Source organism: Muntiacus reevesi, chromosome 1 (assembly GCF_963930625.1).
Source record: "Muntiacus reevesi chromosome 1, mMunRee1.1, whole genome shotgun sequence".
Taxonomy (NCBI): Eukaryota; Metazoa; Chordata; class Mammalia; order Artiodactyla; family Cervidae; genus Muntiacus; species Muntiacus reevesi.
The window spans coordinates 152,487,220-152,511,913 of NC_089249.1; the positions used below are offsets into that span (position 1 = coordinate 152,487,220).

Genomic DNA, 24,694 nt, shown 5'->3' on the forward strand with positions numbered 1-24,694 from the left:
TGTGACCACAAGGTCACAGTGAGTGCCATGAGAATTAAAAGAGAATTATTATCAAGCTCTTAGAATAGAATCTGGAACAAAGTTCAGCACTGTTTAAGTATTAACAGTCTTATTATAACTACTGCAACAGCCTTATTGTAACAGCCTTATTACTACAACCAGTACAGCTACAGTGTTCTAGTTACTATCTTCCATAACCATTCATTCCTTAGGTCATTCGGTCATTCATGTTGGAGGCAGTGGGTAGGTCTGGGAGGAAAATAGAGATGTATCAGTCCTTTCATTGTGTTTGTACAGACTCATGAATACTAGTTTGTCCAGCTACACCTGGAACATAGTAGGTGCTCAAAATTCAAAGCTCTTCCTACTAACCCGCAAGTTCTTTAAAGGCAGTAACCATACTCCCTTAGCTATAGTAATACTAAAACCAAGTACTTGGTGACGCACGCTTTGGGAATACAGAACTAACGAATGTGATAAATGACCGCAGGCAGAGAAACATTAACACCACAGGGCTGGCACAAATATAAAGTGCTGCAGAAAGACTGCTACCGGCTTTACCTGTGGGCTGACCAGAGGAAAACTTGGGACCACCAAAGACTAACACCGTAAGAACAAATGACCGCCCAAAGCTCAGGACGCTCCGCCTCCCCAGCTCAGGGCTGAACGCGGACCTTGGCGGCACGCCCCTCCAAGGCCCCGCCCCTTCGCCGCTCACGTGACCGCGGGGGCGGGAGGACGTACGGCGCGGGCGGGGTCAGAGCGGCGGGGTGGTTTTGACTGGGCCAGCGAGAGCCATGGCCGGCTTGGTGGACTTTCAGGACGAGGAGCAGGTGAAGTCGTTTCTGGAGAACATGGAAGTGGAGTGCAACTACCAGTGCTACCGCGAGAAGGACCCGGACGGTGAGCGCCGCCTGCAGGGCTTTAAGGACACGTGGGGGCTCCGGCCTCAGGGACGGGGACTGACGGGTCACGCGAGCGACCTCTCAGGGGATCTGGAAGGGGACTCGGGTGTCTGTGGGTCGCTGGCTGCCGTGTGTGTGTCTGTGTGTGTGTAAGGAGCGGATTGGGTTCCACGAGGACTTGCGGGGCATGCAGGAGCTTGCTCTGGCCTCACGGAGCCCGGAGGCCTGGCGAGAAGGAAGAGAAGCGCTAGGGCATTTGGAGCAGAGAGACTACGGCTACATCAGTGAACTGATAAAATGCTCTGTCCTCGTGAAGCTTACATTCTCGTGGGGGTTGTTGGAAAATAAACCTAATAAATGAGGTAGTGTGTTAGCAGGTAGTTAAGTGCAGTGGGAAAAAGAATTGACTGAAAGGTCTCAGCAGTTCAGGAGGGCAGCTTTAAGTTGCGTGGTCAGGGTGAATCATTAAGAAGGTAGCATTTGAACAAAGTGTTGAAGAAAAGTAAGGGAGGTGCATGCCAGGCAGAGGTAAGGGCTAGTGAAAAGGCCCTGAGGCATGAATGTGCCCCATGTGTTCTGGGAACATTGAGTTGACTTCAGTTGTGGGTGGATGGTGATGTCCAGAAGGGGCCATCCAGAGCAGCCAGTACCTTTGGATGGTTTTCTTCTTAGTGCTTTTTCTTTCTCTTTTATTTATTTATATGGCTGCACCTGTTCTTAGTTGTGGCATGCAAACTCTTAATTGTCACATCCGGAAGCTAGTTCCCTGACCAAGGATCCAGCTTGGGCTCCCCTGCATTGGGAGTTCAGAGTCTTAGCCACTGGACCATCAGGGAAGTACCCATACTTTATTTTATTTTATTGTTTTTAGTACCCATACTTTAAAAGAAAAGAAAAAAAGATACTGGCTCTGCCTTCTAATAGTTTGCAGCCTTGCTCCAAGCTGACCAACTACACAGAGTTGCTCTAAAGTAGGATGGCTTAAAAGAATCCTTGAGGTGCAGAATGGTTGGGGAAGACTCCTGGAAGAGGTCAGGAAGAATAGGCTAGTAATGCTGATTAAATGGAGCAGAGGGAGTGAAGAAAATGCTCTTTCTGAAAATTGAAGTCAGATTGTAATTAGAAATAAGATTTAGGCGGGACAGACCTTGGGCCACAGTGTGTCAGATCTTGAATGCTGGGGTAAGGCATTTGAAAGCCTTTATTGTGTAGGCAGTGGAGAGCCATATATGGGTTTTTGTACCCTGGAGATACATTAGCAGTGAAGGAGGGTTGGGTGGGCATATAAGAAGTGCAGGATACTGCTCTTGAAGAGAGTCTGAGAGGAGGCAATTTCTATAGCTGGTTCTGTAGTAGTCTTCAAGATCATTTCTCAGCCAGATTACTGAAGTAACTTTCCAACTTGACTCTCCATTTGCACCCTAACTCCCTTAAATCTATTCTCTACTCATAAACTGATACTTAAATTTTAATTTCGTTATGTTATTTACTAGATTTTCAGATGACGGAAATAACACATTTTTGTCATTATCAGTGTCGGAGTGGGTCCCCTCACACATGACTTCCTCCATATTCATCCAGATACATGCAAACGTGTTTATTAGAGTGACCTTTTAAAAATGCAAGTTGAATCATATTACTTCCCTTCTTAAATCCTTCCAGTGGTTTTCTATTGACTTGGAATAAAATCCCAGTTTCTTCCTATCTAATGTAAGGCCCTCTGATTGGTCCCTGCCTTTTCCTCTTTTCCTGCCCCTCCTGGATCCAGCGACATTATACCTTATTTGTGTCAACCTTATTTTCTTTTTTGAGCCTTTTTATGTACTGTTCCTTGTACCTGAGTCTTTCTGTCTCCTTCCCATTTCATTGACTTTAAATAGCTAGTTCATTCTTGTTATTCACCTCTCAGCTCACACTTTGAAGTCCTCAGTGAGGCCCTACCTGATTACCCGGTCTATGTTAACCATTTCCCCCAAAATGCACAACAGACTCATATCATCCTGTTTTATTTCACCGATGGTGTTTATTAAGGTTTGAATGCATCTTGTTAAGCTATTTATTTATTGTGTTTCCTCCTCTAAGCTATTTATTGTGTTTCCTCCTCTAGACTGTAACTTTTAGGAGGACAGGTGACTATATTCCCAGCAACTAAAGCAGTGTCTCATATATTGTTGCAGATAGATGCTCAAATACTCTTGCCTGGAAAATCCCATGGACAGAGGAACCTGGAAGGCTGCAGTCCATGGGGTCGCTAAGAGTTGGACACGACTCAGCGACTTCCCTTTCACTTTTCACTTTCATGCATTGGAGAAGGAAATGGCAGCCCACTCCAGTGTTCTTGCCTAGAGAATCCCAGGGACGGGGGAGCCTGTGGGCTGCCGTCTATGGGGTCGCACAGAGTCAGACACGACTGAAGTGACTTAGTAGCAGCAGCAGCAGCAGATGCTCAAATATTCATTGAATGAAGGTTAACAAGAGATGGGTGTTATCGTGGGTGAAGAAAAGGTACAGAGGGATGGGGAACACATGTAAATCCATGGTTGTTTCATGTCAATGTATGACAAAAACCACTACAATATTGTAAAGTAATTAGCCTCCAACTAATAAAAATAAATGGAAAAAAAAAAGAAAAGGTACAGAGGGGAGAGTTGTTAAGGAGAGGCTTGCTGGAAATAGAGACTACTAAGGAGAAGGGAGTCTTATTTCTAACTCCTTTGGTAGCTGCAATTTCAACTCTTTGTTCATGTACCCAGCCTAGCCAAGGATTAAGGTATAGTCATCAAAGAATTGCTTCTTGCTGCCATGAAGACTGGCCTATTGACCCTTTTGGTTCTCACTGTTTAAATGCTGAACTTCCTGAGAAGTTCCAAAGCTAGCAAAGTTTCATCATTGAAGCCAGTGGCTCTTTGGGTCTTGTTGACAGGGAATAGAAGGACTGGTGAGGAGTAGAGCCAGTGTAGGGGCCAGGGTCTTCCCGGTTTATACCTTGCTCAGTCTCAGGCTGAGGACAGACAGTGCCATTGTAGGAGTGGCTGAATACGACCTGCATTCTTTGTGGTGAAGTCACCTTGCCACACCTCAGGAGGACAGAAAGTGAAGTCTCTCAGTCATGTCCAACCCTTTGCGACCCCATGGACTGTAGCCCAACAGGCTTCTCCGTCCATGGGGTTTTCCAGGCAAGAATACTGGAATGGGTTGCCATTTCCTTCTCCAGGGGATCTTCCCGACCCAGGGATCGAACGCAGGTCTCCCTCATTGCAGACAGGTGCTTTAACCTTTGAGCCACCAGCAGGAAGACAGAGGCTTGTCCTAAATAAAAGGCACATCCAGCCTGCCACACCTGGACCCTCCCCACTCCCCCAGACTTGAATGACTTTGCCCTTTCCTCACAGGTTGCTATCGACTGGTGGACTATTTGGAAGGAATCCAGAAGAATTTTGATGAGGCTGCCAAGGTGTTGAAGTTCAACTGTGAAGAGAACAAACACAGTGATAGCTGCTACAAACTGGGGGCCTATTATGTGACTGGGAAAGGTAAGGAGGGGCCTGCCTTCTTTGGTCCTTATCATCGATGGTAGTGGTGAGGCCACAACCTGAGGCTCATACTGAGGTCTCTTTACAGATGGGTCTTCACAGGCACTGGGGAAGCATGTTGTAGGACAATTTGGAGTCAAGAGTTCAGCAAAGTGCTGGAGGGAAGAGCATAACTTTTCAAGTTAGGCAGAACTTGTGTGCGCTTAGTCATGTCCAACTCTGTGACCTTATGGACTGTAGCCCACCAGGCACCTCTGTTCATGGGATTTCCCGGGCAAGAATTTTGGAGCAGGTTGCCATTTCCTTCTCCAGGGGATCTTCTTGACCCAAGGATCAAACTGACATCTGCATTGGCAGGCAGATTATTTTTTCACTGAGCCACCTGGGGAAGCCCTTAGGCAGACCTTAGGGAATGTTAACTCTGTAGTCACTTTAACTCTGTGAATCAGTAATATCACCTGTAAAATGGAGAAAAAACAATACTTTCTTCATAGGTCTTTGTGAAGATTAAATAGGGTAATGTAGGTAAAGGTATCAGCATGTGCCTGGCACAGAAGAAGGGACTAGTAATCAATTCCTTTCCATCTGTCTTTTCTCCTCATGCCTTAATTGCAGTTGGTATTGAGTAGTGTTTAAGTTGCATTGTGTTGCATGCGTGCTCATCATGTCCGACTCTTTATAGCCCCATGGGCCGTAGTCTACCAGGCTCCCCTGTCCATGCGATTTTTTGAGACAAGAATGTTGGAGTGGGTTGCCATTTCCTAATCTAAGGGATCTTCCCGACCCAGGGATTGAACTCACATCTCTTCTGTCTCCTGAATTGGCAGGCAGATTCTTTATTCTGTGTCACCTAGGAATTACCTATTGCTAAATACAAATTAGCGCAACAAACCTGTCATTTCACATAGTTTCTTTGGATCAGGAATTTGGGAGTGGTGAGCTGTGTGCCTCAGGGTCTCTTAATTAGGCTGCAGTCAAGACACTAGCCAGGGAACCAGGCTGTCGTCTTTTGAAGGCTTGACTGGAACTAGAATCTCTAATCCTAAGCTGGCTCGCTCACTCGGCTGTGAAGGCTTCCATTCTCTGCCAACTGTTGTCAAGAGACCTTGGTTCCTTGTGACATGGATCTCTTCATGGGCTATTTGCATGTCCTTGTGACATGGCATTTGGCTTCCGCCTGAGTGAGTGATCCAAAAGAAGGAGCAAGATGGAATCCACAGTGTCTTTTATAACCTACTCTTGGAAGTCACATGCTTTTTATTTCTATCCTATTCTGCTTATTTGAAGTGAGTCAGTAAGTTCAGCCTACGCTAATTGGAGAGAACTAAAATTCTACCTCTTGAAAGAAGGACTATCAGGAATTTATGGGCATATTTGAAAACCACCACAAATTGGGAATATAACCTAAGACAGGCAGCTCTTTTTTTTGCTGACTAGTTCATGAGCTTTTTGAGGATGATATAATTCATTCATCCCTTATTCCTAGTGCCCAGTAAAGCCTGGTTAGAAGGACTTTCAGTGAAAGTTTGATGAAGAGGATGTCTTTTTTAAATTTCTGGAACTTTGTGGACTATTTCTGCCTTTACATGGAACATACAGTCTGTGGTAGTCTCAAATTTGACGAAAGTTTAGCATTAACAGGAATATAAAGTACCCTTGCTTAAGCAGAGGGGCATTTAGCCCATTTTCATTAATTTATGATTTGTAAGTAATATATAGCTGCATTATTTTTTTTAAATCTGTGTGCCAACAGTAGCAGCTTAGTTAAATAATGTTACTTCCGTCGACTGGAATGTTATTTAACCCATTAAAAAATAATGTTTCTAAATAGTTTTTGTTGATGTCAGAAAGAGTATATAATATAATATTCAATGAAGAAAGCTGAACACAAAATTATGTGTGTTCTCAGCTGTACAGTATAGCATGGAAAAATAAAAATGTTCCTAGCTGTTAGTTTCTGAATATATGTCTTATTTTTACATCATATTTTATTATATTTTTCATAAGGAGCTTTTGTTGTTGTTCAGTCAGTCATCTCTGACTCTGCAACCCCATGGACTGCAGCATGCCAGGCTTCCCTGTCTTTCAGTATCTCCCGGAGCTTGCTCAAACTCATGTCCATTGAGTCAGTGATGCCATCCAACCATCTTGTCGTCTGTTGTCCCCTTCTTCTCCTGCCATCAACCTTTCCCAGCATTAGAGTCTTTTCCAGTGAGTCAGCTTTTTGCAAAAGGTGGCCAAAGTGTTGGAGCTTCAGTGTCAGCATCAGTCCCTCCAATGAATATTCAGCATTGATTTCCTTTAGGATTGACTGGTTTGATTTCCTTGCAGTCGGAAGGACTCTCAAGAGTCTTCTCCAACACCACAGTCAAAAACATCAATTCTTTAGCGTTCAGCCTTCTTCATGGTCCAACTCCCACTTCCAGACATGACTACTAGAAAAACCATAGCTTTGACTAAATGGACCTTTGTTGGCAAAGTAATGTCTCTGCTTTTCAGTATGCTGTCTAGGTTGGTCATAGCTTCTCTTCCAAGGAGCAAGCGTCTTTTAATTTCATGGCTAAAGTCACCATCTGCAGTGATTTTGGAGCCCAAGAAAATAAAGTCTGTCACAGTTTCCATTGCTTCCCCATCTGTTTGTCGTGAGGTGATGGGACCGGATGCCATGATCTTCATTTTTTGAATGTTGAGTTTTAAGCCAGCTTTTTCACTCTCCTCTTTTACCTTCATAAAGAGGCTCTTTAGTTCCTCTTCACTTTCTGCCATAAGGGTGGTGTCATCTGCATATCTGAGGTTATTGATATTTCTGCCAGCAAAATTGATTCCAGCTTGTGCTTCATCCAGTCTGGCATTTCATGTGATATACTCTGCATAAAGCAAAATGATTGTCTGAGGAGGCCTTACAAATAGCTGAGAAAAGAAGAGAAGCTAAAGGTAAAGGAGAAAAGGAAAGATATACCCATTTGAATGCAGAGTTCCAAAAAATAGCAAGGAGAGATAAGAAAGCCTTCTTCAGTGATCAGTGCAAAGAAATAGAGGAAAACAATAGAATGGGAGAAACTAGAGATCTCTTTAAGAAAATTAGAGATACCAAGGGAACATTTCATGCAAAGATGGGCACAATACAGGACAGAAATGGTATGGACCTAACAGAAGCAGAAGATATTAAGAAGAGGTGGCAAGAATACATAGAACTATACAAAAAATATCTTCATGACCCAGATAACCATGATGGTGTGATCACTCCCCTAGAGCCAGTCATCCTGGAATGTGAAGTCAAGTGGGCCTTAGGAAGCATCACTACAAACAAAGCTAGTGGAGGTGATGGAATTCCAGTTGAACTATTTCAGATCCTCAAAGATGATGCTGTGAAAGGGCTGCACTCAATATGCCAGCAAATTTGGAAAACTCAGCAGTGGCCACAGGACTAGAAAAGGTCAGTTTGCAATCCAATCTTTCCAAGCCAGACTTCAGCAGTATGTGAACTGTGAACTTCCAGATATTCAAGCTAGATGTAGAAAAGGCAGAGGAACCAGAGATCAAATTGCCAATATCTGTTGGAGCATCAAAAAACAAGAGAGTTCCAGAAAAACATCTACTTCTGCTTTTTTGACTATGCCAAAGCCTTTGACTATGTGGATCACAGCAAACTCTGGAAAATTCTTCAAGAGATGGGAATACCAGACCATCTCCTGCCTCCTGAGAAATGTTTGCATGTCAAGAAGCAACAGTTAGAACTGGACATGGAACAACAGACTGGTTCCAAATTGGGAAAGGAGTACGACAAGGCTGTATATTGTCACCCTGCTTATTTAGCATATGCAGAAGCACATTATGTGAAATACCAGGCTGGATGAAGTACAAGCTAGAATCAAAATTACTGGGAGAAATATCAATAACCTCAGATATGCAGATGACACCACCCTTATGGCAGAAAGTGAAATGAGCTAAAGAGCCTCTTAATGAAAGTGAAAGAGGAGAGTGAAAAAGCTGGCTTAAGACTCAACATTCAAATAATGATCATGGCATCCGGTCCCATCACTTCGTGGCAAATAAAGGGGGAAACAATGGAAACAGTGACAGACTATTTGGGGGGGGCGGTGCTCCAAAATCACTGCAGATGGTAACTACAGCCATGAAATTAAAAGATGCTTACTCCTTGGAAGAGAAGTTATGACCAACCTAGACAGCATATTGAAAAGCAGAGACATTACTTTGCCGACAAAGGTCCGTCTAGGCAAAGTTATGGTTTTTCTAGTAGTCATGTATGGATGTGAGAGTTGGACCATAAAGAAGGCTGAATGCTGAAGAATTGATGTTTTTGAACTGTGGTGTTGGAGAAGACTCTTGAGAGTCCCTTGGACTGCAAGATCAAACCAATCAATCCTAAAGGAAGTCAGTCCTGAATGTTCATTGGAAAGACTGGTGCTGAAGCTGAAACTCCAAAACTTTGACCACCGGATGCAAAGAACTGACTCATTGGAAAGACCCTGATATTGGGAAAGGTTGAAGGCAGGAGAAGGGGACGACAGAGGATGAGGTGGTTGGATGGCATCACTGACTCGATGGACATGAGTTTGAGCAAGCTCTGGGAGTTGGTGATGGACAGGGAAGTCTGGCATTCTGCAGTTCATGGGTCACAAAGTATCGGACGTGACTGAGCAATTGAATTGACTGTGCATATAAGTTAAATAGACAGAGTGACATATACAGCTTTGACATACTGCTTTCCCAATTTTGAACCAGTCTGTTGTTCCATTTCTGGTTCTAACTGTTGTTTCTTGACCTGCATACAGCTTTTGCAGGAGGCAGGTAAGGGTGGTCTGGTATTCCTATCTCTTTTAATTTTCCACAGTTTGAGTTCCTTATAAATTAGAGAGAACAAAAGAGCTTGTGGAAGTTGTGAAATTGTTTTCCCTTCTCATTAGACAGCGCTTCCCTGGCGGCTCAGTGGTTAAAGAATCTGCCTGCCAATGCAGGAGACATGGGTTCGGGAAGATCCCCTGAAGAAAGAAATGGCACTGACTCCAGTATTCTTGCCTGGGAAATTCCATGGACAGAGGAGCCTGGCAGGCTGCAGTCCGTAGGGTCTCAAAGAGTCAGACGAGACTTAGTGACTGAACAATAAGAACAACAAGTGTGATTAATGACTGTGCACTGAGACTGTTTTTTGTTTGTTTGTTTCAGTGCTTCTTTGTTGAACAAACTTATTATTTACTGTGTGCAGTAAAGCATAGATGGACCAGTGTGGGGGAAGAAATCTTTTTTTTTTCACCTCCTTCATGGGGAAGAACTATTTATACTGATGCTGTTAACTTTGGAGAGCTTGATAAGTATCTTCATAGAGAGATATGAAGAGTACCTTGAAGGTTCAGTTCTGGGAGCATGTCATCATCTGGGGTGCTGTCATAGATGAGGAGATACTGAAACTGGTTCATAAAGGACAGAGCAAACTTTGTTTGATAGAAGTATAATAGAGTTATGTCTTCTCTCTAAAATAGAAGGTGAGCAGGTGAAAGAACACAGAGTGTTTAGAGAATAATACTTAATTCTGTTAAGCTAACATTCTTAACTCCCTTCAGGTCCAATGTGGTCACAGGAGATCTCATTAGCTGATCTTGACTCAGACCCTTTGGATTATTGTTTAGCAGACTTTGGGCTCTACCATGTCTAAAAGCCAGTACTGTTGATTCCCTCTGCCTGGTTCTGAGCCAAAGACTATTCCCTCTGTTCTGAAGACACACCCGGTGTCCTTTCTTGACAAAAATTCATTAATAACTCTCCTTTTATCAAGGATAGCTTGGGGCAAGGAGAAGAGTGGGAGGTCACTTTTCATAGGGAGCACTAATTGACACTGTGGCATCAGGCAAGGCATTTTTCTTTTCTGAGCTACAAATACCTCAGTGACAAAATTGGAGTAATAATGTCAGCTCAGAACTTATAGAATTTTTATGAGCATCAAATGAGCTCACATGTGTAAATCAACTATACTCCAATATAAAAAAAGTAGCTTCCATGTGACTTCTTCTTAAATTGTAAAACATTCTATCAATGTGAATAGCTCTGGTTTATATTGGCTACTGCAGAGGTTACTTTGGATCAGACACTTAGTGACCCAAGGAAAGTTTTGTCCAGATGTTTTCATCTATGGAATCAGCTTTGAACTAGTCTTGTGAAGCCATTTAAATGTTTCATGAAAGGAAATAGAAGTTTATCTCTGATATATCTCTTTGATGAAAGATTCTTAATAGAACATAGTTAGAAGGGTTTCCAATGGGGAATGAAGAACTCTTTAAGATTATGACATGTAAAAACAAGACCAAACTACATTGAAAAGGTACTTGGAGAAAATACTTGGAGTCTAGGTGGTCCCTAGGGTGTGGCAACAATAGATGATAAGTTAGTGATGATAATTATAAATGAACCTTTGTCTCTAGTCCAAACCACTTCAGACTGCATATAATTGATTGTTTACTGGAAACTTGGAGTTCTTGCAGACATTTGAAATTTAAATCCAAAATGAAAAAAAATTTTTTTATTAAAGGATAATTGCTTTACAAAATTTTGTTGTCCTCTGTAAAACCTCAAGATGAATCAGCCATAGGTATACATATTCAGTTCAGTTCAGTAGCTGAGTCGTGTCCGACTCTTTGCGACCCCATGAACCACAGCATGCCAGGCCTCCCTGTCCATCACCAACTCCCGGAGTTCACCCAAACCCATGTCCATTGAGTTGGTGATGCCATCCAACCATCTCATCCTCTGTTGTCCCTTTCTCCTCCTGCCCTCAATCTTTCCCAGCATTAGGGTCTTTTCCAATGAGTCAGCTCTTCGCATCAGTTGGCCAAAGTATTGGAGTTTCAGCTTCAACATCAGTCCTGCCAATGAACACCCAGGACTGATCTCCTTTAGGATGGACTGGTTGGATCTCCTTGCAGTCCAAGGGACTCTCAAGAGTCTTCTCCAACACATTTCAAAAGTATCAATTCTTCGGTGCTCATCATTCTTTATAGTCCAACTCTCAAATCCATACATGACCACTGGAAAAACCATAGCCTTGATTATATAGACCTTTGTTGACAAAGTAATTTCTCTGCTTTTCAATATGCTGTCTAGGTTGGTCATAACTTTCCTTTCAAGGAGTAAGCGTCTTTTAATTTCATGGCTGCATTCACCATCTGCAGTGATTTTGGAGCCCAGAAAAACAAAGTCAAATACTGTTTCCACTGTTTCCCCATCTATTTGCCATGAAGTGATGGGACCAGATGCCATGATCTTGGTTTTCTGAATGTTGAGCTTTAAGCCAACTTTTTCACTCTCCTCTTTCACTTTCATCAAGAGGCTCTTTAATTCTTCTTCACTTTCTGCCATAAGGGTGGTGTCATCTGCATATCTGAGGTTATTGATATTTCTCCCGGCAATCTTGATTTCAGCTTGTGCCCAGCGTTTCTCATGATGTACTCTGCATATAAGTTAAATAAGCAGGGGGACAATATACAGCCTTGACGTACTCCTTTCCCAATTTGGAACCAGCCTGTTGTTCCATGTCCAGTTCTAACTGTTATTTCCTGACCTGCATACAGGTTTCTCAAGAGGCAGGTAAGGTGGTCTGGTATTCCCATCCCTTTCAGAATTCTCTACAGTTTATTGTGGTCCACACAGTCAAAGGCTTTGGCATAGTCTATAAAGCAGAAGTAGATATTTTTCTGGAACTCTCTTGCTTTTTCTTTGATCCATCAGATGTTGGCAGTTTGGTTCCTCTGTCTTTTCTAAAACCAGCTTGAACATCTGGAAGTTCACGGTTCACGTATTGCTGAAGCCTGGCTTGGAGAATTTTAAGCATTACTTTACCAGCGTGTGAGATGAGTGCAATTGTGCGGTAGTTTGAGCATTCTCTGGCATTGTGTTTCTTTGGGATTGGAGTGAAAACTGACCTTTTCCAGTCCTGTGGCTACTGCTGAGTTTTCCAAATTTGCTGGCATATTGAGTGCAGCACTTTCACAGCATCATCTTTTAGGATTTGAAATAGCTCAACTGGAATTCTGTCACCTCCACTAGCTTTGCTTGTAGTGATGCTTCCTAAGGCCCACTTGACTTAACATTCCAGGATGTCTGGCTCTAGATGAGTGATCACACCATCGTGATTATCTGGGTTGTAAAGATCTTTTTTGTACAGTTCTTTTGTGTATTCTTGCCACCTCTTCTTAATATCTTCTGCTTCTGTTATGTCCCAATCATTTCTGTCCTTTATTTAGGTCTACATATATCCCCTCCCTTTTGAACCTCCCTCCCATCTCCCAACCCATCTCACACCTCTAGGTTGATCCAGAGCCCCTATTTGAGTTTCCTGAGTCATACAGCAAATTCCATTGGCTGTCTATTTTATATATGGTAATGTAAGTTTCCATGTTACTCTTTCCATACATCTCACCCTCTCCTCCCCTCTCCCCACGTCCATAAGTCTATTCTTATGTCTGTTTCTCCATTGCTGCCTGTAAATAAATTCTTCAGTACCATTTTTCTAGATTCCATATATACACATTAGAATATGATATTTATTTTTCTCTTTCTGACTCCCTTAACTCTGTATAATAGATTCTAGGTTCATCCAACTCATTAGAACTGACTCAAATGCATTCCTTTTTATGGCTGAGTAATGTTCCATTGTGTATATGTACCATAGTTTCTTAATCCATTCATCTGTTGATGGACATCTGGGTTGCTTCCATGTTCTAGCTATTGTAAATAGTGCTGCAATGAACAATGGGATACATGTGTTTTTTCCATTTTTGTTTCCTCAATGTATATACCTAGGAGTGGGATTGCTGGGTCATATGGTGGTGTTATTCCTAGTTTTTTAAGGAATCTCCCTACTGTCTTCCATAGTGTCTGTATCAATTTACATTCCCACCAACAGTGCAAGAGTGTTCCCTTTTCTCCATACCCTCTCCAGCATATTTATTATTTGATGATGGCCATTCTGACCAGTGTGAGATGATACCTCATTGTAGTTTTGATTTGCACTTCTCTAATAATGAGTGACGTTGAGCATCTTTTCATGTGTTTGTTAGCCATCTATATGTCTTCTTTGGAGAAATGTCTGATTAGGTTTTTTCCCACTTTTTGATTGGGTTGTTGTTTTTCTGACATTGAGTTGTATGAGCTGCTTTGCTGTGCAGAAGCTTTTGAGTTCAATCAGGTCCCACTTGTTTACTTTTGTTTTTATTTCTGTTACTGTAGGAGGTGGGTCATAGAGGATATTGCTTTTGATTTATGTCATCGAGTGTTCTGCCTATGTTTTCCTCTAAGAGTTTTATTGTTTCTAGTCTTACAAATTTAGGTCTTTAATCCATTTTGAGTTTATCTTTGTGTATGGTGTTAGGAAGTGTTCTAATTTCATTCTTTTATATGTACCTGTCCAGTTTTCCCAGCACCATTTATTGAAGAGGCTGTCTTTGCCCCATTGTATATTCTTGCCTCCTTTGTGAAAAATAAGGTACTTATAGGTGCACGGGTTTATTTCTGGGCTTTCTGTCTTGTTCCGTTGGTCTATATTTCTGTTTTTGTACCAGTACCATACTGTTTTGATGACTGTAGCTTTGTAGTATAATCTGAAGTCAGGAAGGTTGATTGCTCCAGATCCATTCTTCTTTCTCAAGACTGCTTTGGCTGTTCGGGGTCTTTTGTGTTTCCATATGAATTGTGAAGGTTTTTGTTCTAGTTCTGTGAAAAATGGCATTGGTAATTTGATAGGGATTGCATTGAATCTGTAGATTGCATTTGGTAGTGTAGTCATTTTCACAATATTTATTCTTCCTACCCAGGAACATGGAATATCTCTCCATCTGTTTATGTCATCTTTGATTTCTTTCATTAGTGTCTTTGTACACTAATTTTCTGTGTACAGTTCTTTTGTCTCCTTAGGTAAGTTTATTCCTAGATATTTAACTCTTTTTGTTGCAATAATGAATGGGATTGATTCCTTAATTTCTCTTTCTGATTTTTCATTGTTAGTATATAGAAATGCAAGTGATTTCTTTGTACTGATTTTGTATCCTGCAACTTTGCTAAATTCACTGATTAGTAATTTTCTGATACTATCTTTAGAGTTTTCTATGTACATTATCACATTATCTGCAGAGAGCAAGAGCTTTACTTCTTTTCTGATCTGGATTCCTTTTATTTCTTTTTCTTCTCTGAGTGCTCTAACTAGGACTTCCAGAACTATGTTGAATAATAGTGGTGAAAGTGGACACTCTTGTCTTGTTCCTGATCTTAGGGGGAATGCTTTCAGTTTTTCACCATTGAGAATAATGTTTGCTGTAGGCTTATCATATCTAGCCTTTAGTATGTTGAGGTAGGTTCCTTCTGTGCCCATTTTTTGAAAAGTTTTTATCATAAATGGGTGCTGAATTTTGTCAAAGGCCTTTTCTGCAACTATTGAGATGATCATATGGTTTTTATCTTTCAGTTTGTTCATATGGTGTATCACGTTGATTGATTTGCGTATATTGAAGAATCCTTGCTTTCCTGGAATAAACCCAACTTAATCATGGTGTATGAGCTTTTTGATGTGTTGCTGAATTCTGTTTGCTAAAATTTTGTTGAGGATTTTTTGCATCTATGTTCATCAGTGATATTGGCCTGTAGTTTTCTTTGTTTATGTTGTTTTTGTCTTTCTGTCTTTGTGTTGTTTTATCAGGGTGATGGTAGCCTTGTGGAATGAGTTTGGAAGTGCTACTTCCTCTGCAGTTTTTTGAAAGAATTTTAGAAGGATAGGCATTAGCTCTTCTCTAAATGTTTGATAGAATTCTCTCGGAAAGCCATCTGGTCCTGGGGTTTGTTTTATGGGAGATTTTTGATCACAGCTTCAATTTCAATGCTCATAATTGGGTTGTTCATAATTTCTGTTTCTTCCTGATTCAGTCTTGGGAGATTGAACTTTTCTAAGAATCTGTGCGTTTCTCCTGGGTTATTCATTTTCTTGCCATATAGTTGTTCAAAATAGTCTCTTATAATCCTTTATTTTGCTGCAATTCCTGTTGTAACCTTTCATTTTCCATTTCTAATTTTGTTGATTTGATTCTTCTCTCTTTTTTTCTTGACGAGTCTGGGTAAAGGTTTGTCAGTTTTGTTTATCTTCTCGTAGAACCAGGTTTTAGTTTTATTAATCTTTACTATTGTTTCTTGCATTTCTTTTTCATTTATTTCTGATCGGATCTTCATGATTTCTTTCCTTCTACTTATTTTGGTTTGTTCTTCTTTTTCAAGTTGTTTTAAGTGTAAACTTAGGTTGTCTATTCCATGTTTTTCTTGTTTCTTGAGGTAGGATTGCATTGCTATAAACTTCCCTCTTAGAACTGCTTTTGCTACATCTCATAGGTTTGAGTTGTCATGTTTTCATTGTCATTTGTTTCTAGAAATTTCTTGATTTCCCTTTTGATTTCTTCAGTAACCTGTTGTTCATTTAGAAAAGTATTGCTTAATCTCCATGTGTTTGTGTTTTTTACAGTTTTTTTTTTTCTTGTAATTGATAGTCTCATATCATTGTGGTCAGAGAAGATGCTTGTTATGATCTCAATTTTCTTAAATTTTCTGAGCTTTGATTTGTGACCTAAGATGTGGTCTATCCTGGAGAATGTTCCATGTGCACTTGAGAAGAAGGTATATTCTTCTGCATTTGGATGGAATGTCCTGAAGAAATCAATGAGATCCATCTTACCTAATGTATCATTTAAGACTTGTGTTTCCTTATTAATTTTCTGTTTTGGTGATCTGTCCATTGGTGTGAGTGGGGTGTTAAAAGTCTCCTCTAATATTATTGTGTTACTGTCAATTTCTCCTTTTCTGTCTGTTAGTGTTTGTCTTATGTATTGAGATGCTCCTGTGTTGGGTGCATAGATATTTACAATTGTTATGTCTTCTTCTTGGATTGATCCCTTGATCATTATGTAGTGTCCTTCTTTATCTCTTGTATTAGTCTTTTATTTTAAGGCCTATTTTGTCTGATACAAGGATTGCTACTCCAGCTTTCTTTTGCTTTCCCATTTGCATGGAATATATTTTTCCATCCTGTCACTTTCAGTTTGTATGTGTCTTTAGGTCTGAAGTGGGTTTCTTGTAGATAGTGTATATATGGGTCTTATTTTTGTATCCATTCAGCCAGCCTTTGTCTTTTAGTTGGAGCATTTAATCTGTTTACATTTAAAGTAATTATTGATATATATGTTCCTATTGCCATTTTCTTAATTGTTTGGGGTTGATTTTGTAGATCTTTTTCTTCTCTTGTATTTCTTGACTATATAAGTCCCTTTAACATTTGTTGTAAAGCTGGTTTGATGGTACTGAATTCTCTTAACTTTTGCTTTTCTGAAAAGCTTTTTATTTCTCCATCAATTTTGAATGAGATCCTTGCAAGGTACAGTAATCTTGGTTCTAGATTTTTTCCGTTCAGTACTTTAAATATACCCTGCCATTCCCTTCTGGCCTGCAGCGTTTCTGCTGAAAGATCAGCTGTTAAATGTATGGGGTTTCCCTTGTATGTTACCTGTTGCTTTTCCCTTGCTGCTTTTAATATTCTTTCATTGTGTTTAGTCTTCGTTAGTTTGATTAGTATGTGTCTTGGCATGTTTCTCCTTGGGTTTATCCTGTATGGGACTCTTTGCACCTGTTGGACTTGATTGACTATTTCCTTTTCCATGTTGGGGAAATTTTCAACTATAATCTGTTTAAAACTTTTCTCATACCCTTTCTTTTTCTCTTCTTCTTCTGGGACCCCTATTATTCAAATGTTGGAGCATTTGATATTGTCCCAGAGGTCTCTGAGACTGTCCTCAGTTCTTTTTATTCTTTTTACTTTATTCGGCTCTTCAGAAGTTACTTCCACCATTTTATCTTCCGACTCACTGATTCGTTCTTCTGCTTCAGATATTCTGCTATTGATTCCTTCTATAATATTTTTAATTTCAGTAATTGCATTGTTTGTCTCTGTATGTTTATTCTTTAATTCTTCTAGATCTTTGTTAATTGATTCTTACATTTTCTCCATTTTGCTTTCAAGGTTTGTGATCATCTTTACTATCATTATTCTGAATTCTTTTTGCCTGTTTCCTCTTCATTTATTTGGACTTCTTTGTTTCTAGTTTGTTTCTTTATTTATGTAATATTTCTCTGCCTTTTCATATATATATATTTTTAAACTTACTGTTTGAGGTCTCCTTTTCCTAGGCTTCAGGGTTGAATTCTTTCTTCTTTTTGGTTTCTTTCCTCCTCAGGTTTATCCAGAGGTTTGTGTAAGCTTCGTATAGGGTGAGATTTGTGCTGAGTTTTTTTTTTCCCTCTCTGATAGGTAAGGCTGTGTGAGGTGGTAATCCTGTCTGCTGATGATTGGGTTTGTATTTTTGTTTTGTTGTCTAGATGAAGCGTCCTGCACACGGTGCTACTGGTGGTTGGGTGATGCCGGGTCTTGTATTCAAGTGGTTTCCTTTGTGTGGGTTCTCACTGTTTGATACCTCCTAGGGTTAGTTCTCTGGTAGTCTAGGGTCTTGGAATCAGTGCTCCCACTCCAAAGGCTCAGAACTTGATCTCTGGTCAGGAATGAAGATTCTACAAATGGTTATGGCATTAAGTGAGATTAAAACAGATATCCAGTAATCAGAAACCAAAGATGAACCCCAGACAAATGGCAATTACAAAATCAGGCAAATAATAATTAAAATAATGGAATATACACACATATATATACACCCCTGAGCAAAGTCAAAACAGTCCAACAAAAATAAAGTACAGTTGATTGACCTGGAGAACAACGGAAATAAAAAAGTATATTTACCAGTTAAGAACGAAACTAACTAAAGCACAAACTGGAAAACAAAACTAAAGCAAGGTGCCAAGTGGGGAATAAAGCAATGAAAACAAAACCGACAAATATGTTGAGAGGAAAGGAAGGAAAGAATAGATATGCAAAGTCAAATAGAGGTAGATAAAGAAGATTTATTTACATTAAAGATTATAACTGCAAGGGGAAAAGAACAGTAGGAAAAGCAAACAAATGAATAAATTTAGAAAAAATAATAATAGGTTTAAAACATTACAATTAAAAAAGAAAAGAAAAAATAAAAGGAAGACTCCACAGAACTGCAAAAGCCCAATGTAGAGGCAGAGGTCAATAACAACAATAAAAAATGAGACTGAGAAAAAGCTCAAAAGCTTAATTAGATTTCATAGTGCCAATAAAATTAACTACAACAGAGGGAGGAAAAAAGAAAAAAAAATTAAAAATCCAAAAGAAGCTACAGAACAAGTCAAAACGTAAGAATAATAAATGTTTTTCTTGAGTCACTGCTGTCAGAGTCCTTTCCCTCGCTGGGAGTCACAGTCCACCTCACCTCCCTAGGATGCCCTCCAACACTGTGCTGATCTCTGGACCTGCTGTGGGGCAGCTCAGATTCTAATCTGGTCCTACCTCTGTGTGTTCTTGCCTCCAGTGTCCACAGCTATCAGAACTAGTACGTTTTCTTCTGTGGGAGCTCTCAGTGACCTTTTATATATTCCACAGACACAGAGTCTGCCTAGTTGATCGTGTGGATTTAGTCTGCAGCTTGTACAGCTCGTGGGAGGGTTTTGGGCGTTATTCCTTATCCATTACTGCTCCTGGGTTTCAATTGTGGTTTTATTTCCACCTCTGCATGTGGGTCGTCCACTGGGGTTTGCTCCTGAGGCTGCCCTGGAGGACTTGGGTTTGTCCCTGTGAGGACCATGTGTGGAGGTGGTGCAGCTTCTTGGCTCTCAGGGGTCCTGGCAGCACCAGGTACTCAGGGGAGTTGGCAGCTAGGGCAGCAGGAAATATAGTGCTCTGGAAGGGTGTGGCAACCAGTATTGGCCAGTACACTCCAGTATTCTTGCCTGGAGAACCCCCCTCCCTGACAGAGGAGCCTGGCAGGCCACAGGTTACAGGGTCGGAAAGAGTCAGACCTAACTGAAGCAACCCTGCATGCATAGATGCAAACTTTTTTTGCCTGTGTCGGCTCTGCCCCAGTGAGAGTTGAGCATGAAGGTGGTGCAGCTGCTTGGCTTGTGGGGACCCTGGCGGTGCCAAGTGTGCAGGGTCTTGAACTGCTTCAGCTGCAGGCATTATCGCCTTATCAGAACCTTTTTGTGAGCCTCTTGTAGCTGGCGATCAGAAGGCCTCTTTGGCCAGTCTTTCTCTGGAGCTTAGAGGACTTCCTTGCCTGAGGTCCTTCTCTGTTGTTCCACGCATCAGGCACTTAAAGGGCCACCCTGGGTGGGGTCCTACTCTGTAGTTCAGTGCATCAGGCATTTGATGGGCCAGCCTCTCTATTGTTCAGCTGCGGATGCTGGCCTGTGGAGGGAGGCTATGGTGATGGCTCCACCCCCTAGGCGTGACTCAGCAGTATCGCCTTGCGGCTGCCCAGCTTTCATCTACAGACATTTCCCACCACAGTCTCCTTCCTCACAGCCCTTCAATCTGTCTCTCCACAATCAACAGCAGCCCTCGCCCTGGGGTTGCTCCAAAATATCTGAACTCCAGCTCCCAGCCACTGTGCCTTTTGGGGGACCTGCATCTCTGTCTGGAGCATGTATGGTTGTGGCAAGGACTGTCTGATTCTCATTCCATTTAGGCTGCCACAGATCAGCTGTTTCACTTTCAGCCTTAAATGTTTCTCCTCTGGCTCAGACAAGTGACCCGATGTGGGGCTTGGACCCTTGCTTCAGTTCCCCCACCTGCCGAGGGCAGGTCCAGTCCTACTGACACTCCTGTTTTCCCCCTAGTTCCTTCTCCTACCAAGTTTTCTGTGGTTCTATATATTCTTTTCCTCTGGTCAGGAACTCCTGTCCGCTCTCAGCTGGTGTTCTGTATGCACTTCTGTGTCTGACGGTGTATTCCCAATGTATCTGTGGAGAGAGGTGTACTCCACGTCCATCTACTCCTCCGCCATCTTGTTCTTCCATGAAATTCTTAATTGTTTTCTCTCAAATTATTACACCCCTGTTGTCTTTCAGTTTAGCAATTGGTGTCTCTCCCTACTGAGTAGCTCATGACCAGTTTGCCTTTAAAATATGTCTCAAATCTATCCTCTCTCCCTTTCCTGCTACTGTATTTATTCAAGCCACCTTTCTTTCCTGTATCATTAATTCAGGTCTCTAATCATCTTTCCATAAGGCAACTAAAATGAACTTTTAAGGATATAAACCATGGATTCCATAAAATATATAAAGCAATTGTTTAGACTTTGGAAGGTAACTCAGTGCAGTAGTGTGATCCCTGAGAAAAGGGGAACACACAGGATGAGCCCCGTGCTTTGACTTTCTGCCTGGAGGTACTTTTCAGATTAGGCAGATAGGCAGAAGGAGGTAGAAGCCAAGTAGATTTTGGTATTCTTGCTGAATGGATGAGACATAGGTCAGAGTTTCTGGCCACTGAGGCTACTGGAGGATCAGGCCTCAGAAGGATCAGGCTGATTCACCAGTGAATAGTTACCTGCCAAAACAAAACTCAGCAGTCTTTGGTAAAAGGTGAGAGATTTATGTGATATGAAGAGAAACCAGAGTATAGTAGTCTGTAAGGGAATATAGCAAAACCCAGACTGAATAAATTATCATCTACAATGTCTAGGGATAAGGAATTACTAAACAGAAAAAAAAAAAAAAAAATCAGTCAATAGAAACAGACCCAGATGTGACAGGAATGTTGGAATTAACAGTCAAAACATTTTTAAACAGGGAAATAAGTATGTTAATAAATTTAAACAAAAGATGGACACAATGAATGAACAGATGGACAGTCTCATCAGAGAAACTGAAACTTAAGAAAAATCAAATGAACTCATATGATTGAAAAATATAATATTTGAAATGAAAAATTCACTGGATAGGCTTAACAACAAATAAAACACTTCAGAAGGAAATAAATAATGAATCTGAAAGATCAGTGAACTCAGAGGATTGTAGATGTTCTCTTAAACTGAAGCCCTGAGACAAAAAAAGCAGAAAAATTTCCCAACTCTCAGAGTCTCAACACGTAGGTTTCAGTGTCCCATAATCTAACACAGCATGTATTGGAGCCCAGAAAGAAAATAGATTGGGACAGAAAAAATATTTGAAGAAATAATAGTATAAATTTTCCAAATGATGGAGCCAGGATGGGAGCCTCAGTTTTCTGACAGCAGAGCTCAGGTTTCATTAACCTCTGTTTCCTGTGTCTCCCTGAGTTGAAATAACGTATCTAGCAAAAAGTAGAAGGCAGGAGAAGAGAGGTGGGGAGAAGTATGAGAACTCCCCTTTTATAGTTGTGAGTCAATACTGTCTGAGATTTGGTTAAAACAAAATAATAACAGAATCTCCTGGCAGTCCAGTGGTTAGGACTCTCTGCTTCCGCTGCAGATGCCGCCATGAAACACTCCCTCCCCACCAAAAAAAAACCCGGTGACTTTAAATATTTTAAATAATTTATAACTCTAGGGACTCATTTAGGAAATTTCTCTGTTGAAGAAATACTCATTTGAAGTTAGCAGTTTCTTCATTTTCACTTGTTTGTCTTAATAAATGCAAGTAAAGTCAAAGTTAAATTTTTTATTTACAACTAGAATGTGTAATCTGGTTTTTCAAAGTACAGTTGACCCTCAAACAACACAGGTTTGAATGATGCAGGTTCACTTCCATGTGGATTTTTTCAACAATAAATACAATGGTAATGCTCCATGATTTCTATCCCCTGTTGGTTTAGTCTGTGGGTGCACAGGGGCACATTTAGGGAAGGTTGACTCTTAAGCTATTCTCGGATTTTTGGCTGCATGGAGAGTGGGTGCCTCTCATAGCTTTTAAGAGTCAACTGTACTTCTATCTAGCTGTCCATTCAGCCAGCCAACATTTAATTCAAACACTTGCTATGAAGATGACTGGAATGGTGTTCTCTTAATGATGGTTTTTTCTAGGTGATGTATTTGGGATGACTTCTTTAAAAACTAATGTTGAGATATGTTTCTCTTTTTTTTAGGAATGAGGGATTTTGAGAATAGGGGATTTGAAATGTTCCATTAAAACAAACAAACAACAACAACAAAAAAACACACACACAAAAAAACCACACATAAAAAAACAAAAAAAAAACCAAAAACTAAAGAAAAAAGCAGGCCCCGTCACCACCTCTGCTTAAAATGATTGATTAGCAGTTTTCCATCGCTCCAAGGTTAAAGTACAAGGTCCTTAAGAAGACACATCAGACCCTGCATGAGCTGGCCCCTGCCTGCCTCAACCACCCTTCCTTAGTGATTTCTGAGTTCTAGCACATGGGCTCCTTTTCTCTTTGTATTCTGTTCCTGCTGTCAGGAACAGTTTTCTTTGCCATTTTCCCCCCACTCCATATTTTTCTTTTCATTCTTTTTTCCATTATTTCACAGCTCAAATGTCACTTCTTTGGAGAAACTTTCCTTTACCTCACCTCTTAGTTCAGAGCCTTGATCATTCTCGTAGCATCCTATACTCTTTCTCCATATGCTTGTCACACTTAGAATCATACATTTACTTGTGTGGTGTTTAATGTCTGTCTTATTAGACCACAAAATTCACAAGGGCAGAGTCAGTATCTGTTTATTCCTTAGAATCTAGCATAGTAATTGGCAATTAATATATATTCAGTATATATTTAAATTAACAAACATTTGACGAAGTGCTCATAAGATGCCGTGATCTTGCTCTTATCCTCAGAGGTAAGTATCTTTTACCAATAAGGATAAAGCTAAGGCTGAGAAACTTATCATTTCACCCTTTTTACCTGTTTGGGCTTCCTTATAAGATACCATTTGAGCTGAAGATTCCATGGCTGAAAAAGCTGTAAGGTCTGTGTACTATACCAGACCATCTTCTTTTCATGTTGCCTTAGCTCAAAGTATATAAACTTTATTTGGGAATTGCTTCCTGACTTTGGCCTGAGACATTTGGGTTCTGTCCTGGCTTGGATTGACGTTTTTTCTTTCTTCCCAGGTGGACTATCCCAGGATCTGAAAGCTGCCTCCAACTGCTTTCTGATGGCGTGTGAGAAGCCGGGAAAGAAGTCCACTGAAGCCTGCCACAATGTTGGTCTCCTGGCACATGATGGACAGGTCAATGAGGATGGCCAGCCCAATCTGGAGAGGGCCAGAGACTACTACACAAGGGCCTGTGATGGCAACTATGCTGCTAGCTGTTTCAACCTCAGCGCCATGTTCCTGCAGGGCGCCCCCAACTTTCCCAAGGACATGGGCCTGGCATGCAAATACTCAATGAAAGCCTGTGACTTGGGCCATGTCTGGGCCTGTGCTAATGCCAGCCGCATGTACAAGTTTGGGGATGGTGTCGATAAGGACGAAGCTAAGGCTGAGGAACTAAAAAATCGGGCCCGGCAGCTGCACAAAGAACAGCAGAAAAATGTCCAGCCTTTAACATTTGGGTAGGGTGGCTCACCCTCCCATGCTACAGACAGCTTGATGCTGGCACCTCCTATTTCTGATGGAGCCCTTGAAGGTCGACTTACTGGAGAAGAAAGACTTGGTGTTTAATATCAGTAACTCTGATTACATAGACCCTTTGCCCCCCGGTGTCACCTGCTCAGATGTAGTCTGAAATGTTTATTTTGGTCAATATTTGTTTATCTGGTGTGATCCACATTTATAAGATCTTGGTTCTCAAACTCTTTTCCTGTTCTGTGAAAAACAGCAGACTAGTGAGCCATAAAGATTATGGGGGTGGGAAGGAGAGACAGAGCAGGAAACTGGAAAAATTAGTAGCCACAGGACCTGAAGGAATCACCATCATCACCATTATTCTAGTTGGGAGAGCTTAAAAAAATCAAAGTATCTTGATTTACATAATAGCGGGTTTAAGGAGCTAAGAACAGTTAAATAGTCAGGACTGCCACCTGCTGACTTATGTAATCATTGGTGGGCTGCGTTTTTGTTTTTAGAGTCAGATTTTTCAGTAAATTCAGAGATTGGGAGTTATGTGTGATGTAAAGATAAAAGTCATTATGCTTCTGAGTTGCTCCAGAGGGTGAAACAGAAAACTTCCTTTAGTGGAGACATTCACATGTTAAAAATAACATCCTCAGGCCACTCATTTGGTACTGTTAATAAAATAACTTACCCTAGAAATTTGTAAGCAAGGGATTGATGATACATTTTGTCCTTCAAAACTGAACCTTTTCCACTGTTCCTGTGAATAAACTATCTCAATTGGTTAGTGTGTGCCTGCTAAGTCGCT

At 41.0% G+C, this 24,694-nt stretch overlaps 1 protein-coding gene across 1 annotated transcript; it reads left to right on the plus strand.

Moving 5' to 3' along the window:
- The first annotated feature begins 744 nt into the window (after positions 1-744).
- Positions 745-24,673, plus strand: COA7 (cytochrome c oxidase assembly factor 7). The gene is made up of 3 exons (XM_065913061.1): positions 745-903; positions 4,298-4,438; positions 23,441-24,673. Exons 1-3 carry the CDS (start codon positions 798-800, stop codon positions 23,887-23,889), a joined length of 696 nt encoding a protein of 231 aa, XP_065769133.1. The 5' UTR covers positions 745-797; the 3' UTR covers positions 23,890-24,673.
- Positions 24,674-24,694: the final 21 nt, after the last annotated feature.

Coding starts and splice junctions, on each gene's coding strand:
- COA7 (XM_065913061.1), top strand. CDS start 798: ATGGCCGGCTTGGTGGACTTTCAGGACGAGGAGCAGGTGAAGTCGTTT. Junction 904..4,297: donor CCGCGAGAAGGACCCGGACG/GTGAGCGCCGCC, acceptor CTTTCCTCACAG/GTTGCTATCGACTGGTGGAC. Junction 4,439..23,440: donor CTATTATGTGACTGGGAAAG/GTAAGGAGGGGC, acceptor CTTTCTTCCCAG/GTGGACTATCCCAGGATCTG.